The sequence below is a fragment of the Polypterus senegalus genome, chromosome 7 (genome assembly GCF_016835505.1).
Source record: "Polypterus senegalus isolate Bchr_013 chromosome 7, ASM1683550v1, whole genome shotgun sequence".
Lineage (NCBI taxonomy): Eukaryota > Metazoa > Chordata > Cladistia > Polypteriformes > Polypteridae > Polypterus > Polypterus senegalus.
In genome coordinates, this window is record NC_053160.1 from 139,781,231 (window position 1) to 139,797,174 (window position 15,944).

Here is a 15,944-nt window from a genome sequence, read left to right on the forward strand (position 1 = left end):
GTTCCCAATCCAACAGTCCACAAGTCCTTATTCCTTCCGGGTCAGGGTAAACAATTCTATTCCTCACCCCGAAAGCCCGTCACTCTTCCTGTGACGAACTTCCTGGTCATAGTGGAGTCCACTGGCCTCCCGACAGCAACTCCCAGTGACCCCCAAGGTATCCAGCAGGGCTGTGCATAAAAACTACATAGTCCATGAGGCACTGCTGGAATTCGGGGCCCGTACATGCTCTCGGGAGAGCTCCTCCTGGCGGCATGGGGGTGAGGGCCGGAATATGAAACCGGCCATCCATTACAATATATATATATATATATATATATATATATACACATATGTAAAAGGCCGTTTTACACTCACCAACCAAACAAAAAATAAGAATTTTTGGGAATGTGGGTTCCTTGAAGTATAACCCAAGTAGACATGGAGGAACATATGGCTTCCACAATGACTGTCCTGTGCACAGGATTTCACCCCAGAATTCCAGATCCATCAACCACACTCTTATTCCACCACATGTATGTAATCGTATCAACCCTTAATATATTTGTATTTCACAGCTTACTAGAATTGGAAAATATAAACTATATCAGAACAGATTAGCACTTGAAGGACGCCGGTCAAGTTTTTCTATCGTGTAGTTTAAAATAAGATATACAATAATTGATCTCCATGTTATCTGAATGTTTTTAGAGCAGGATTTTTGCACTCTGTTAATTGCATTAGCATAGTTAAGGTAAAGATGAACAGTTTCCTGGATGGTAATTTAAAGTTATGGTTTATTGTTATTATTAACTTCACTTACAATTACACAATTAAGAGAGTTAATGTAATTTTCTTTGAAGGCCATCCAGTCATGTAGTGTCTCCTTCAACCCCCCCAGTTTTAACTGACCTTGATTAACACCTCATAATTACAATTTGAAACTCTAAAGGGAGATATAATTAGCAATTTTTACTGTCAGATTTTTTTTTGTAATCCAGTTATGTAAATTGTTTTTATAACCAGAAAATATAGTGCTTCTTCTTATCACAGGTAAAACCTCAGTTATATTGCAATTCAAATAAGATGCTTTTAAAGGATTTTAATGAAACATCAAACCATTAAAAGAAACCCAGTATGTTCCTGAAAGTATCATTGTGTTTGGTAGACTTTTAATTGACTCTCAGTAAAAAACAATGAATACATAGAACAGAGAGCAAAGATACATACCTGATACAGTATAACATGTGTTTAACAGAGCCACCATAAGAGTTAAAGAAAAAAAAGTGTATTATCTTTCCATTCTTCCATTTCAATTCCCCTTAATCAAATTCAGCTTCAAGGTATATATATATATATATATATGATGTTGCATCCGGAAGGGCGCTTATGCCACCCAAACCCGACACAGATAGACGCAGGACACAAGTTCAGCACACACGCTTTTATTTTTTTTCCTTTTTTCTTGTGAGAAATGCCTTTCCCCATTTCACACCTCCACAAAACAGTTAAAGCACACAGCACAATACTACATAAAACATAGTTCTTTCTCTTCACTCTCTCTCACCTTCACTCCTCCTCCAGCAAGCTTAGTTCACCTCCTCCTGACTCTGGCTCTTGGAGTAGTGGTGGCTGGCTTCTTTTATAGGGTATCCGGAAGTACTCTTTGTTTCCAAAGACCTTCTTCCGGCAGCACTTCCGGGTGTGGCAGAAGTGCTACCACACAGGGCTCAACAGTGCCTGCAGCACCCCCTGATGGCGCCCAAGGAACCCAACAGGGCTGCACGAAACTTCAACTCCCATGGAGCCCAGTGCTAGCCCGAGGCACTGCTGCCATTAAATGTTAAGGGGGAGGTACGGCACTAGATTTGTTCTTTCCCTGGGTCCTTCTAGAATAGAGGTGTCCCTTTTGGGTAAGGCCCCTGGCCTTCTGCCACAAGGGTAAAATAGTATACAGTGAAGAGCAAACTGTAGGCTTGTGTTGATTTAATGCTCTAGGTTGTTGCACATATGTAAGGAAAATCGCATAACCTAACCAGCCATATCAGTCACTGCTGGCACCTGGCTCTTGAAACACTAAAGCAACTAGCCACCATCTTGTTTAAACTGAATATGACTCTAGAAAAACTAAAGAAGTCTGCCTCTTCATCATGCTGATAAAGGGTTGTCTTTCTTATTTATTTCCACATCTGATGAGCTGGTAAGCAATTATAAATCACATCATCTTTGACCAGTTAGAGAAGGCTAGCAGCCACAAGCAGCTTATGTTTTGCTAGATAAAGTGATGCAAGTACACATTTTTAGTAGGCAAATCTCAGTCTAGTTTTTCAAAGCTGAGTATACTGCATCCTTCCTGCAGCCCTGCATGATCCTAAAGCCTGTTGGTATTAACAGTCATTTATGTAGCACTGCTACAAAGTAAAAATATTGCCATGGAAAATAAACATTATTGAGAATGTGATGAATAGCCCTTTAAACTTGTGGCAAAATTACTTTCTTGGTTTTTTAATGCTTTGTGGGAACACTCTGTATTTGTGTGAACTGATGGCTACTCTGTTTTCCTTTTGTGTGTTTCAGTTCAAAATACACACTGCAAATGTTAATATCTCTTCACGAAGTCTGTATCATAGGCTCATTTTTTTTTACATTATGACAAAAATAACATTTTCAGATGTAAGAACGGCCTTCAGCTCATACACTACAAATGCACATATTATAAAAAAAATATTGATCAGAATTTGAAATAAATGTATTTTTTACTTTACAATAAAAATGTGTATTGATTAAAAGAAAAGCTTTTTAATATAAAAAAAATCATTCTGTAGATGCAAGCTTAATTAATAGAGGCCAAGTTACAGATCAAAGATTAGTGCTGACGCTGACAGGCATCCTCAGAGAAATTTGTTAAATTTACAATCCTTGAACTCTCTCCGTCTCTCTCTTTGTCTCTCCATGACAGACAATCATCTGGAAAAAGCAAAATCTCAAACAACTCTGTTGAGAATGAATCTGTATAAAGTGAGCCATTTACACTTTCTAAAGGGAAATGTGTAATGAATTTTTACAGTAGTGTCATTTTCCTCATATCTTTATAGAGATGTTGCTTAAGGAATGGCAGGCATTATCATTTTCTTTAGAGCAAACCTTTAATCACTTTAAACCCTTTTGTACCTTTAACTGTTTTTTTTTTAATTTTATTTTCATTCTGTATGCTTCACGATATAAACCTCCAATCTTTTTCTGGCCTTGTTATAGAAATGTTAGTGTCATTGCCCTCAGTAAAATAGTCAATTTATGCTTCACAACAGATATGTTTCTTGAAAAGTGCATTAAGCATTGGTTAGGGTAATTGTTTTAAATTTCAGTTTGTTTGGAATATGTACTTTTTTAATTGTAGCATACTTTCACTTATAACTACATATGACAAGAAAACATTAAAGCAGACTTACTAATCTTAAGGCATTCAAATCTCCTACAGAGTTTCTTAGTTCTACCATGTTGTGAAGTCATCACAGTTCTTTTCACCCATTTATGTTGAATGTTGATATTCTGATACAGTGGAACCTTGGTTCATGACCATAATTTGTTCAAAACTCTGGTCATAAACCGATTTGGTCATGAACCGAAGCAATTTCCCCCATAGGATTGTATGTAAATACAATTAATCCATTCTAGACCGTACAAACTGTATGTAAATATTTTTTTTTAAAGATTTTTAAGCACAAATATAGTTAAGTATACCATAGAATGCACAGCGTATTTGTAAACTAAATGTAAAAACATTGATTAACACTGAGAAAACCTTGAACAACAGAGAAAATTAACGCTGCAAGAGCTTGCGCTATTGTGCTACGAACCGCTCGCTAAAAACACTTTTTTTTAATGAGTTTTAAGCACAGGGAAAAAAATGAACATTTGAAAAATTCGTAATTTAATAAACCACCAAGAAAAGTAACATTGCAACAATGCACTCTATGAACCGATCGCTGTAAACAGAAGTGAAGTGCAGGTTAAAATCCAATAGAAAAAAGTCTTTATTAAATACAAGGTTAAAACAATGCTCGGATCTGTCTCTTTAAAAACAAGCCTGGTGTATTCTTTAACTGTCTTCTCAGCCTTATGCATCCAGCCATCTCTCTCTCTCGCGTGTGTGTGTGTGTGTCTCTCTCTCTCCCGCGCGTGTGTGTCTCTCTCTCTCACTCACGTGTGTGTGTCTCTCTCGCACGCGTGTGTGTGTTTCTCTCGCGCTTGTGTCTATGTGTGTGTCTGTGTATGTCTCTCTCTCTCACACGTGTGTGTCTGTGTGTGTGTCTCTCTCTCTCCCGCGCGTGTGTGTCTCTCTCTCTCACTCACGTGTGTGTGTCTCTCTCACACGCGTGTGTTTGTCTCTCTTGCGCTTGTGTCTGTGTGTGTGTATCTCTCGCACGTGTGTCTGTGTGTGTGTCTCTCTCTCTCTCTCTCTCTCTCTCTCTCTAGCTCTAAGCACAGGGAATGCACAGGGACAGACTGAACATGTGCGGAAATCATCGGCGTGCACAAACCGAAAGGGAAACTGGCTTGTTCGTATACCAAGTCTGTGGTCGTGAACAGATGCAAAAGTTTGGCAGACTTTTTGGTCGTAAACCGATTTGTACTTGTTCCGAGATGTTCATGAACCGAAGTTCCACTGTAGTGGCAAAATGTTTGTGCAATACACCAGTCTGTTTTTAATCAATGAAATGTAGACTTCCAAACTTACTATGATTTTGAGAACCAGGAAATGTGGTGAGAGAGTTAACTTTCAGTGCATAGAGACATTCATACTCCAGTGGATCTGGATCAAATGATGTCAAACTAAATGATTTTAACAATAACAATAACTTGATCCACATTTTCCTTGATCAATCCCAATCACTGTAATCTTTTTTAAGTAGAAATCTCTATGAATCATGTTGCCTAATATTTGTGATGCTCTTCAGGTGAAAACATGTGGTAAATTTTTTGTAGTTCAACCAGATTCAAGAGGATTTACTCATTACAGTAAGTAGCATTTAATGTGTCCTACAAAAGGACTAGCAACATTAGCAGATTGACACTGTATCATTAAAACATTGTATTATCAACATCGAAAACGCCATTCAACAGCAATTTGTTTCTTTTGTTTTTCTTATTTGGACAATGCATAAGTAGAGGTCAAGTGTTAAATATATTGTAAGAGTGGTAAGCTTCTTGCCTCTTTTTTAACAAAATATGAACTTTATATCATAAATATCGTAAGACATTTTTCACACTTTATACCATTTTTCAACAGATCATGTAACACATCTGTTAAACCACAGTTTAACAGAATCTTGGAATTTTTCTTTCTTTACAGTTTTAGGCAATTAAATTACAAAAGCAGAAAAAAATATAGTATGGAAGTGCAACTTAATGGTCAATGTGTAATCTCGGGTTAATCAGTGACAGGCAGAAATTATTTGTATGAAGATCATTAGAATTTACATAAACCTTTTTGTAAACTGTTTTAGAAAAAGTACCTAAAGGTTTTACCCCATCCCTTTTTACACATTTTATTATGTTTCACCCTTATGCTTAAATGATTTAAATTTGGTTTTAACCAAAATCAAGCAATACTCCGTACTCCAGAATGACAAAGTGAAAACAGAATTTTAGAAATGTTTGCAAATTTCTTTAAAGCAAAATAATTAAAATATCACATGGACACAATCATTCAGACCCTTTGTTAAGACACTTTAAATGTGGCTCAGGTGCTTCTCATTCTGTCGATCATCGTTGAGATGTGTCTGCACCTTGTCTGGAGTAAATATGTGGTGAGTTCAACTGATGGCACATAATTAAGAAAGGAACACACCTCCAATATAAGATCTCACATTTGACAATGTACAGTATATCAGAGAAAAAACACCAAGCCATTAGGTGAAATGAATTGCCTGCAGAGCTTAGAGATAGGATTGTATTGAAGCACAGATCTGGGTAAGACTACAAAAAAATTCCTGCAGCATCAAAATGTCCCAAGAGCACAACTGCCTTTTTTAAATGGAATAAATTTGGTATGACTTTGACTCTTCCTAGAGATGGTCACCAAGCCAAATTGGACAATTGTGTGAGTAGGGCTATAGTAAGAAAGGTGACGAAGAACCCAGTATGCACTCTGGCTGAGCTGCAGAGAACCTGTGTGGAGATGGGAGAAATTTCCAGAAGGACAACTATTACTGCAACACTCCACCGATCTGGGATTTATGACAGTCAGAAGCCTCACCCCTGTAAAAGACACAGAAAGCCCACTTGGTGTATGTAAAAATGCACTGAAAGAACTATCAGACTGAGAAACATGGTTCTGTAGTGTGATTAAGTCAAGATTAGTGTCATGTCTGGATGAAACTGGGCAATACTCGTCACTTGTAAAATACCCTTCCAAGGATGATGGTGACAGCATCAAGCTCTGGGGTTGTTGTTCAGTGACAGGGATTGGGAGACTAGACAGGGTTGAGGGAAAGCTGAACAGAGCAAAATACTAAGATACTGTTAATGAAATTCTGCTCTAGAGCCCTCTGCACCTCAGACTGGGTCAAAGGTTTACCTTCCAACAGGACAATAACCCTCAGCTCAAACCAAAGAGAACATAGGAGTGGCTCACAAATAACTCCTGAAATGTCTTTGAATTGTCCTGTCAGAACTTGGACTTTAACCCAATCAAACAGTTCTGGAGCTGACTTGAAAGTGCATTAGCGATCCCCCGATAGTCTCTATTCAGCCTGGCCAAGCTTAAAAAGGTCTGCAGAGTTAGAATGACAGAAAATTCCCAAACCTAGGAATGTGAAGTTTGTCACTTTATACAGAAGAAGACTCCGGGCTGTAATCACTACAAAGGTGCTTCAGAAAACTTCCGACTAAAGGGTCTGAGTACTTCTGTCAATGTGATATTTCAAGTTTGTTTTTTCCAAAGAATTTTCACAAAATTCTAAAATTCTGTTTTTACTTCCTTATTCTGGAGTATTGAGTTTTGTTTGATGTGTGTAAAAATGAATTTAAATGATTTCAGCATGCATAAGGCTGCAACATAGCAAAATGTGAAAAAAGTGAAAAGGTCTAAATAGTTTTTGAATTCTTTGTATTCTATTGGCAAATTGTTTATGCAGAATTTACTCAGAATGCAGAATGTAAACATTCTTTTAATTTATCTAACATTATCAGATCCACTTTATTTGTCTTTTTATTATAGTTCTTCATCTAAAACACTATGTAAGCTGAGTGCAGGGTAAGTGCCAGACTGGATGGACTAGCATTCTGATGATATCTTAACTGGCCGGGAGGCCATAATGGATGAAGCACAAGAATGGAGGTACTACCCGGCCAAGATGACCTTTAGCTTCTGACCCAGTCCAGATGACCAACTAATGTTTTCAACAATTCATCCCTCATCATAAAAAGTGGCAGGATCCCAAACTGGACACATGCAGGGTTGTCTGAGAGTTGTAGTTTGAAAGGGCAGCCTGGACAGTGTCCTTGGTTGCTGCCAGGAGCCACTATAAAGAACAGACCTCCCTATTTCTGGGAGCTTCTTTATAATATGCAATGCCGTGACACCAGAAGTGTGCCAAGGTTGACCATAAAAGGAGGCATCTTGCCTCACTGAGGGAGTCAGAGTCTGGAGGACGAGGATGATGCTCGCAGAGAAGTAGAAGATGAGAGAGGCTTGCTATTGATTTCATACTGTGTTGAGCTGACTTTTGGCGCTTTTCCACTGCATAGTACGGCACAGCACGGTTCAGTACAGCTCACCTTGGTTCGGCTCAGTTCGGCTCGGTTTGCGTTTCAACAGTTTAGTACCGCTTTAGAGTGGGTGGGATTATTCACGTGTTGTTATAGTTACGCAGCCTCTACTGCTCGCTCTTCATTTTTTTTAACTTGTCCCTACACTGTTTGTAAGTCCGATGGTAGCCATGTGCGCCCAAGAGCTTAGTGACCTCCTGAAAAACTTTTTCATTCCGCATCACCCCATCCAGCTCTCGCTGGATCCGCTCCTCGGCTACCAACGAGAGGAACGTCTGTACTTCCTCAATAGACCACGAAACAGCCATTTTTGGTTAAAACAAAATGGTACGTCCGAACCTTCGCTGGCTGTGCTAAAAATCTAGCGGGTCTGTTGTGTTTCGTGTCGCAAGTACAGTGACGCAGTAATGACGATTTTCTCCGGCCAATCAGTGACCAGCAGAGTTTACACGTCCACGTTTTGGTAACGGTTCGGCGCTTGGAACCTCGGCTGAGGTGGTACTAAAAAAAGGACCAGGTACCAGGTACTGTTCCCAGTGGAAAACCCCCCAAAAGTGAGCTGAACTGAACCGTGTCGTGCTGTACTATGCAGTGGAAAAGCGCCTTTTAAAACCCTGTATAGGTACTGTTGTGAATAAAACTTTATTTTAACTTTGAAATGTGTCGTGGTATGTGATAAGTGGTCTGTGGCACTGTTCTAATTTTAAATAAGTAATTATGACCCGTAAAGTTCAGACTTTCATTTATGCCTGCCTTATTGCGAAGACAAGAGCGAGTGCATGGGTCATGGAGGGTTCCTTATAAATTCTTTGGAGGAAGCTGCGCATGCACACCTGTGCCCTATAAGAAGGGAGCCTGTATGGGCAGAGAGGGGAGGAAAAAGGAAAACGAAACAGTGAGAACAGCATTGTGGATAGAGGCAGGATCAGCCAGGCAGGGTGGGAGTGTGGCAGTGTGGTCGTAGACCTGTGAAGGATCAGGGCTCTAGGATCAGATTGTCCCCAATGATTAAATGGTGAGGAGTACGAACAATCAAGGTGGTGTCTCACCTCAGGGATCCCAGGTACACTGAGGTGTGACAAGGAATGTGGGAGGACAACTGACCTTCCACATTCTGGCTGGCGCTGCTTGGGGGCAGCTAAAACAGGGGTCGGGTACTGCTTGAGTCTCCGCCGGCTGAGCGAGTAATGGGTGAGCTGGGGGGATTGAACTGGAGAGGTGCTTGGCTTGTCTGACAGAAGATGAAGGACCCAATGGCTGTTGGTTTTAATCTCTTTTTAATCTGGATTTTAAATTCATGGACCATCTCCGTTTTTAAGGATTACTTATTTAAAGAAGACAGCACTGCACTTTTTAACACTGTTTTGATTGACTTTGTTTTAATTTAACCACTAGTCACTTTGTAACAAACCCCTTGCTATGTGTGAGTGTCCTCATTTGTTAGGCTCATCCCTCAGGTATGTTACAGGTGGTGGCGTGTTTAAGAGGCTCCTGGATGTGACAGGAATATGGATTCAACCCACACTGTCACACGTGGCAGGTGCATCTGCTGTGTGGAACTTAGTGGTGGTCCTTTTTGGTCACAGTAGTTGTATTCATTTTTATATAACAATTGCTATAATTTACCTTAAAAATTATTAAAGCTGTACTATATCTAAAACATTCAATATGAGGATTCATTTAATATTGTAGACTATTATTATGTCACTGATTCAAACCTGTATATTTATTTGGTCTAGTATGCCTACACCATTCCCATTCTTGTCTGTCACTTGACCGGCATTACTTAACTGTGTTGTTACTGTGATCCTCTTCAGAAAAAGTGAAACATTCCTGATGATGATAGGATCTATTTTGATTTTCTGTAGTCTATCAAGTTCTTATAACATGTGTAAGCTTCATCTGTGGCATGGAATCTTGTCCTTTCTTCTTCCAGGTTGAAAACTAACATTCAGACACTCTTAAGGTTACATATGTTCTCTTCTTAGATTTTGTCTATTATGTTGTCTACAGATTTGTTTCAAATATATGCACAGGTGATCCTTTTTGAGCCTGATTTTACAAATTGGTCTTTTTTGAAAACCTAATTCTTCTGGATTGGGAATAGAGGAAAATATCCTGGGGCAACCGAGGATCAAAGAACAATCGCTAGAGTGTTATTGTATTTTTTCACAATAGAGTGGACTGTATGATGATTTGTAGAGGACAGAAAAGAGGCAGCTGGCAAGCCATTGGAAATTGTCCTTTACCTTAAAACATGCATGTCTAAACTGGTGATTTAATCTGAAAGTCGAGTTGACCAAACCGAATGAAGTTTAAGACTCTTAATGGTGCTTTTTTGTACATACACAGGTAGGGTCTTTTCCTTGAGTGTCTAGTTAAACTATGCTTTGCTTTCTATTTTGATGTGTATGGCATCTCATTAACACAAACATTTTGAACTCGAATTGCACTGATAGGAGTTATTAGGACAGGAGGGGTGGTGAGATGTACTTCCAATTTGGCTTTTTAGCAAGCAGTTGTCAAAGACAGGATACTCAGTTGCCAAGTCAACTTCATTCAGAAAAATGTCCCAGCATCTGCGCTTACCCTTGAATATATGGACACAGGTGTTCCTCATGTACTTTAAAATGAAAAGTTTAACAGTTGACTGAGACCTGGTTCTGCTACTTTGACAATAAATGGCTATGACATATTGACTGGTGGAAGGATGTTTTCTACTGTGAATATGTGGTAAATACAAAAATGTTGCAACCAAGTTCAACTGGCTACTGTGCAGCTTTCAAATCAAGGTTAATTAACAATTTTGAAAGAAGTTCAATGTGACATAATTTAGGCAAAGAGTACAATAGTTTAGTGATACCAATGTCAGAAGATTGAGCTTTTTTGTAATGAAAAAGAATATCATAAATGCAGAGAAAAAAAGTGTTGCACACTTACTCATAATATTAGGTTTAAATATTTTTAATTTATCCAGAATTTACTCATGATAATGATGACAGACTGATTTGTGTTAATACCACTTTTTCAGGAAAGAGGAAATTTGCTGAGCAAATTTTTTTGCCAGTAGTCATTATTCATAACTTCTTGACGCTCGACTCCCCTAACCCCGCATTACCTGTTTACTCCCTTGGACATGTTGCTATTACAGTAACTACAGAGCAACATTTTGAACATGTGTAACTGTCACTAGTATGTGTGTATAAATATTCTTTGGAAAAGCTACTTCGCAAACAACTTTTGGAGTAATATCCGTCAAATGAGTTTGTGTTTAATAAGAATATAATATATGATTATTATAATAATAGAAGATATTTTTAACCAAAAAGTAATGAAACTTGCAAATACTGAATACTATTTCTCTATTCATGTGTATTATTTAGATTAATCCTAGTTGGCTTTAGGACTGTATTTTCTCTTTTTTTTTGTTATGAATTTGAACAAAAAGTATTCACAGTGCTGACTTGAGATTTAACATGTACTGAGGGTGGTTTTTCCTTGTCTCTTTGAAGCTACCCAACAGTGTAAAAATGTCACACTTTCAACATTTTGCAGGAAAACTGGCATTTTTAGGGCTGTGCAGCTTTACGGTTTCCATTTAACTTCTGCATTGTAAATGGGGCCCAATATTACTGTAATCATTGTAGTGCAGCTGTGGCTCTGTAAAGGTGCAAATAATGCAGTTTTAGATTAATATACAAACATCACTGTTAAAGTTATAAACCTCTTAAGCAATAATAACAAACTTTATCAATCTATGAACCAGTCTAGCTTATAAAGTATGTACAACTCTATCTTATAAGATTTTTTCATAATCTGGTATATCCCATAGTTTGCCATCAAATTAGATGTAGTGGACATAATCGATTGTACTGTTTATGAAATTAAAGTTTTTCTTTAAAAACCCACACATACAGCATGCATGACTTCTCAAGTCCCCATTAATGATTTCATGACTGAATTGGGCATAAGGACATAGGGTACAAGTTAGGGACCAGTCTTGGACAGTTCATCAGTCTATTGGATGGGCCAGTCACATCCAAGAGGATGTGGGAGAAAAAAAGAGTAGCTAGAGGAAAGTGCAAGCAGAAACAGGGAAAATGTGCTCCCTTCATACAAACAACAGCCACAGGCAGATTCAAACTTGGGACACTAATCCATGAGGTAATAGCACAAGCACTGCATCGCCATGCTTCGCCTTATAGCAAAAATGGAACTCAGAATTCAATTTGTATTTAAGTTTGAATTACACTTATTAGCAGTAAAGTGAGAATTTTAACTTTCCTATATATGTGCATTTTTAATGACACTTTGAAAAAATTCTACTTGGAAGTTCCTAATAATAATTAATCTGTTAAGTGAACATTAGTACTCTTTGTCCTTGTTCTATTAGACATTTTTTCCATTACATCTGTGTATAATAACTCTCTTTTATTGTTCTTTATAAAGCTACATGATAATTTTATTATATATAAGATGGCCGTGATTTTCAAAAATACTATGTCATTAAATGTGAAACTTCATTTTTCTTTTTAACATTATATTTAGAAAATTAACATACTTAATTATGGTAGGGGACGATGGCGGATGCATGCTGCTGCTGCTGCTTCTCCCTGTTAACAACACCTTTCGTTAAAATTCACGTCAAGCTTGCACTTTTTATACTAATTTCACTTTTTTTTATTGTATGTACAGTTCATGGGTGCATCTGATTCACACTGCACTGATTTGGATTTTTTTTTATAGACTTTATGGACTTTGCCTTGACTGGGTTCGCAGCCACGGGGACAGCTGAATCTTTCTGTGATTCTTAGGATGAGCCTTATGAACATTTCTTTACACTATGGTGATCTAGAAACTGAGGATGGTGTGTCTTCTTGATTATAATGGATATACTGGATTGCTCTCAATTCCTTCTAAACAGCAGCTCTGGGGTGATCACATCTGTAATACCCAGCGTTATGTGTACAGTATGTGGCAGTATATTGGAACCTCCGAATTCTGGTATCTTCAAGTGCAACTGATAATATCTCCTACTATTATGCTTCTGCTCCTTGCTATCTCCACTAATATACACCACCCCATCCCATTTATCTCACCTTCTTCGCTATGCTGTGCTGCTTCTCTGCCATTATCAGATAAATAATGCTCTGTACTATGCTAAAATACTCTCATGACAAACTTGTATAACTTCAAATAAAAAATAGTTTGTCCAGAGCCAGTGGTCAGATTGGAATGTCTAGACACTGGCATTGTGCGGCACCCAAAATATTGACATCACGGGTCAGGTTGATGGCCACCGCCATGCTGCAAATGAAAAGTACAATAGCACCACTTGTTCAGGGATACAGTGTCCTATTCATGGCTATGGAAACAGGAGTGTTAGTGTGTCAAATTTGCTTAAAATACACTCTGATCATGGATCTGTGCCCAATGAATCCTTGTCAGCTAATATTGCATTGTTGAATTGAAGATATTTTAATGGCAAAGTGTTGGTGGTGTCAGAATTCATTATAGACTCGAACCTTGACATGCTATGCCTAACAGAAACCTGGCAAAAACCAAACAATTTTATGTCCCTTACAAATGCAAAACCATCCAGAAACATTTATTTTGCAGAGCCTTGCAGCTTAAGACAAGGTGGAGAAGTCACACTAATTGTTAGAGCTGGGCTACACATCAAAAGAATTCTAATTGATTGTTCTCTATCTTTCCCCAAAATACAGGTCTTTTTTACCTGACATGGTTGAATTATTAACCCACTTAAGTTCCTTTTCGCAGAGAGAGCCATTATTCTTGGCAATTTAATCATCCGTATTGACATTACTATATGTAAACTGAGAGATGAAATCCTATCTTTACTGGACTGTTTTGACTTGATGCAACATGTTGATTTTCCTACTCACTCTGGTGGTCATATATTGGACTTGATCTGTATATCTGACTATCTGTCGGCAACACTTATAACAGTGATTGGGACTTTCTGATCAGAAAGAAATACTTTTCACTGTCTCATTACCTCTCCCTCCTTTTACCTGTAAACATAAAATTTCCTTCACAAGCTTTAAAAATATCTGTCCCTCTATCCTTGCTACTTCTATTTCTGATCTTTTTCTGTCTTCACCTATTCCATCAACACTAGATATCTTGTTGATCACTATAACTCAGCACTTCTTTCAGCCCTTTATAAGACAGCTCTTTTAAACCATAAGGTTTCCTTTAAGCACTCAACTCCATGGTACAATTCAGAATTATGGTCTATGAAAGTAGCTGGCCAACACCTTGAAAGAATGTCATGTAAGACTGGCCTCACCGTGCCCATCAAAAGGCTAACAGGGATGCACTAACTGCAGCCAAGAACACACATTTCATCAGAATAATAGGAAGTGGCCATGATAACCCAAGGGTTTTGTTCTCTGTAGTTAAATAAACTACTTCAACCTGCATCTGGCCCAATTACCTCCTCTACCAAAGTCTGTGAAAAATTCTACCGCTCTTTCCACAATAAAATTAAACATCTAAATAATTTAGCTAACATAAATCCATCATCCATTACAATCTTTCCCTGTCTTCCCATTCCATCCACCTTTTTTTCAAAATTTTCACCAGTCACATCTGAATTTGTAAATGACTTGCTTTGTAAGATTAGGATAACTACTTGTGCACTGGACCCCATCCCCACCACACTTCTTAAATCCTGCTTTCAAGCCATAATTCCAACTGTTATGACAATAATAAATACATTAATTGACACTAGCTTTGTGCCAGACACTTTTACTATGACGTCTGTAACCCCAGTGTTGAAAAAGTCTGGTCTTGATGCTGACAACCTTAACAATTTATGGCACATCTCTCACTTACCTTTTCTGTCAAAGGTTCTTGGGCATGTTGTAGCCTCCCAACTCAACAATTACTTAACTCCTAATAATTTGATGGACCTCTTTCAGTCTGGTTTCATGGTGCAGCACAGCTGTGAAACTTCTCTGCTTCAAGTAACCAATTTTTTGCGTATGGCAACAAAGTCTGGACAAACCAGCATATTAATTATGTTAGACCTCAATGCAACTTTTGACACTGTCAGACATAGAATGACATTCTGCTGTCCAGAATGGAGAACATGCTTGATATCTCTGGAATTGCCCTCCTTTGGTTTAAGTCCTGTCTGACTAACATTCAAGATTTTGTTAGTGTTGGCAAATGTAGATCCAGCTCACACAAAGGGTTTCTCAGGGCTGTGTCCTTGGCCCTCTGCTCTTCTTCATCTTTATGCTTCCCCTTGGACTGGGTTATCATTTTTATGCAGATGATACTGAACTCTATTTCAATGTTAAAAGGGTGGTAGTAGGGTGTTGCACTGTGTTAACTATTATGGATGTAATGAGAAGTTAAGTAAAACTCCACATTTTATAGGCTAAAAAGATTACAATATGCAGACTTTCGGGGCAGCTCAGGTCCCTTCTTCAGGCAAGATGTAATACAGGAACTGGAGTTCCCAATGTTTATATAGACACTATGACAGATACAACATTGGAAAACCTTTGCGTGGGTTATCTAAATGTGTAACATTAATCGACAGATCCAGGCTAAGATTCATTTAGAGAAGAATAATGTATACTCAAGATCTTTAGATAACTGTCCAACAAAGTCTTCTGAAGTTTTTGATGCGTTTTTCCATACAATGTGGATCTGTAATCAGGTTGTCTGTGTCAGTCAGAAAGATGTAAATAATTCTCATATCTAGTTATAAAACTCTATTTAAACCATGTTGTAACGTATTACATTTTAGCAAGAGTTTAACTTCCAGTTTCTTTCTTTCTTGCTGTGTTTTGAAGTTGACCATAAGCACTGTGAAGTCCTTCTCACAGTGTCCATGGTTGCTGAAGGGAACTTCTACAGGAACATCCTTATTGCCATGCTTAATGTGGAACCTGTGTAAATTCATTCTTTGGAGGAGTGTTTGTCCGGTTTCTCCAAAATAGAGTGCAGTGTTAGGACATTTCATACAAAGGATTAGGTAGACCACATTAGATGATCTGCAGGAAAAGGATCCCTTTATGTGATATTCTTGTCAGCAGTGCGGTATAACTACTTGATCTGTATTATAAATGTGAGCACACAATTTACATCTTTTCTGTAGGCAGGGAGATGTACCATTACCTGTTTGTTCACTCAGGGAGTTCCAGACATTTAGT

General features: G+C 38.2%; 1 protein-coding gene across 1 annotated transcript in view; it reads left to right on the forward strand.

Moving 5' to 3' along the window:
* LOC120532880 (X-linked retinitis pigmentosa GTPase regulator-like) overlaps positions 1-7,265 on the forward strand; it is a 359,951-nt gene extending 352,686 nt beyond the window's left edge. Inside the window, exon 5 of the mRNA XM_039759344.1 lies at positions 7,202-7,265. Within this exon, the coding sequence (XP_039615278.1) occupies positions 7,202-7,213 (12 nt within the window). The 3' untranslated portion in view covers positions 7,214-7,265. The remainder of the gene's footprint in view (positions 1-7,201) is intronic.
* Positions 7,266-15,944: the final 8,679 nt, after the last annotated feature.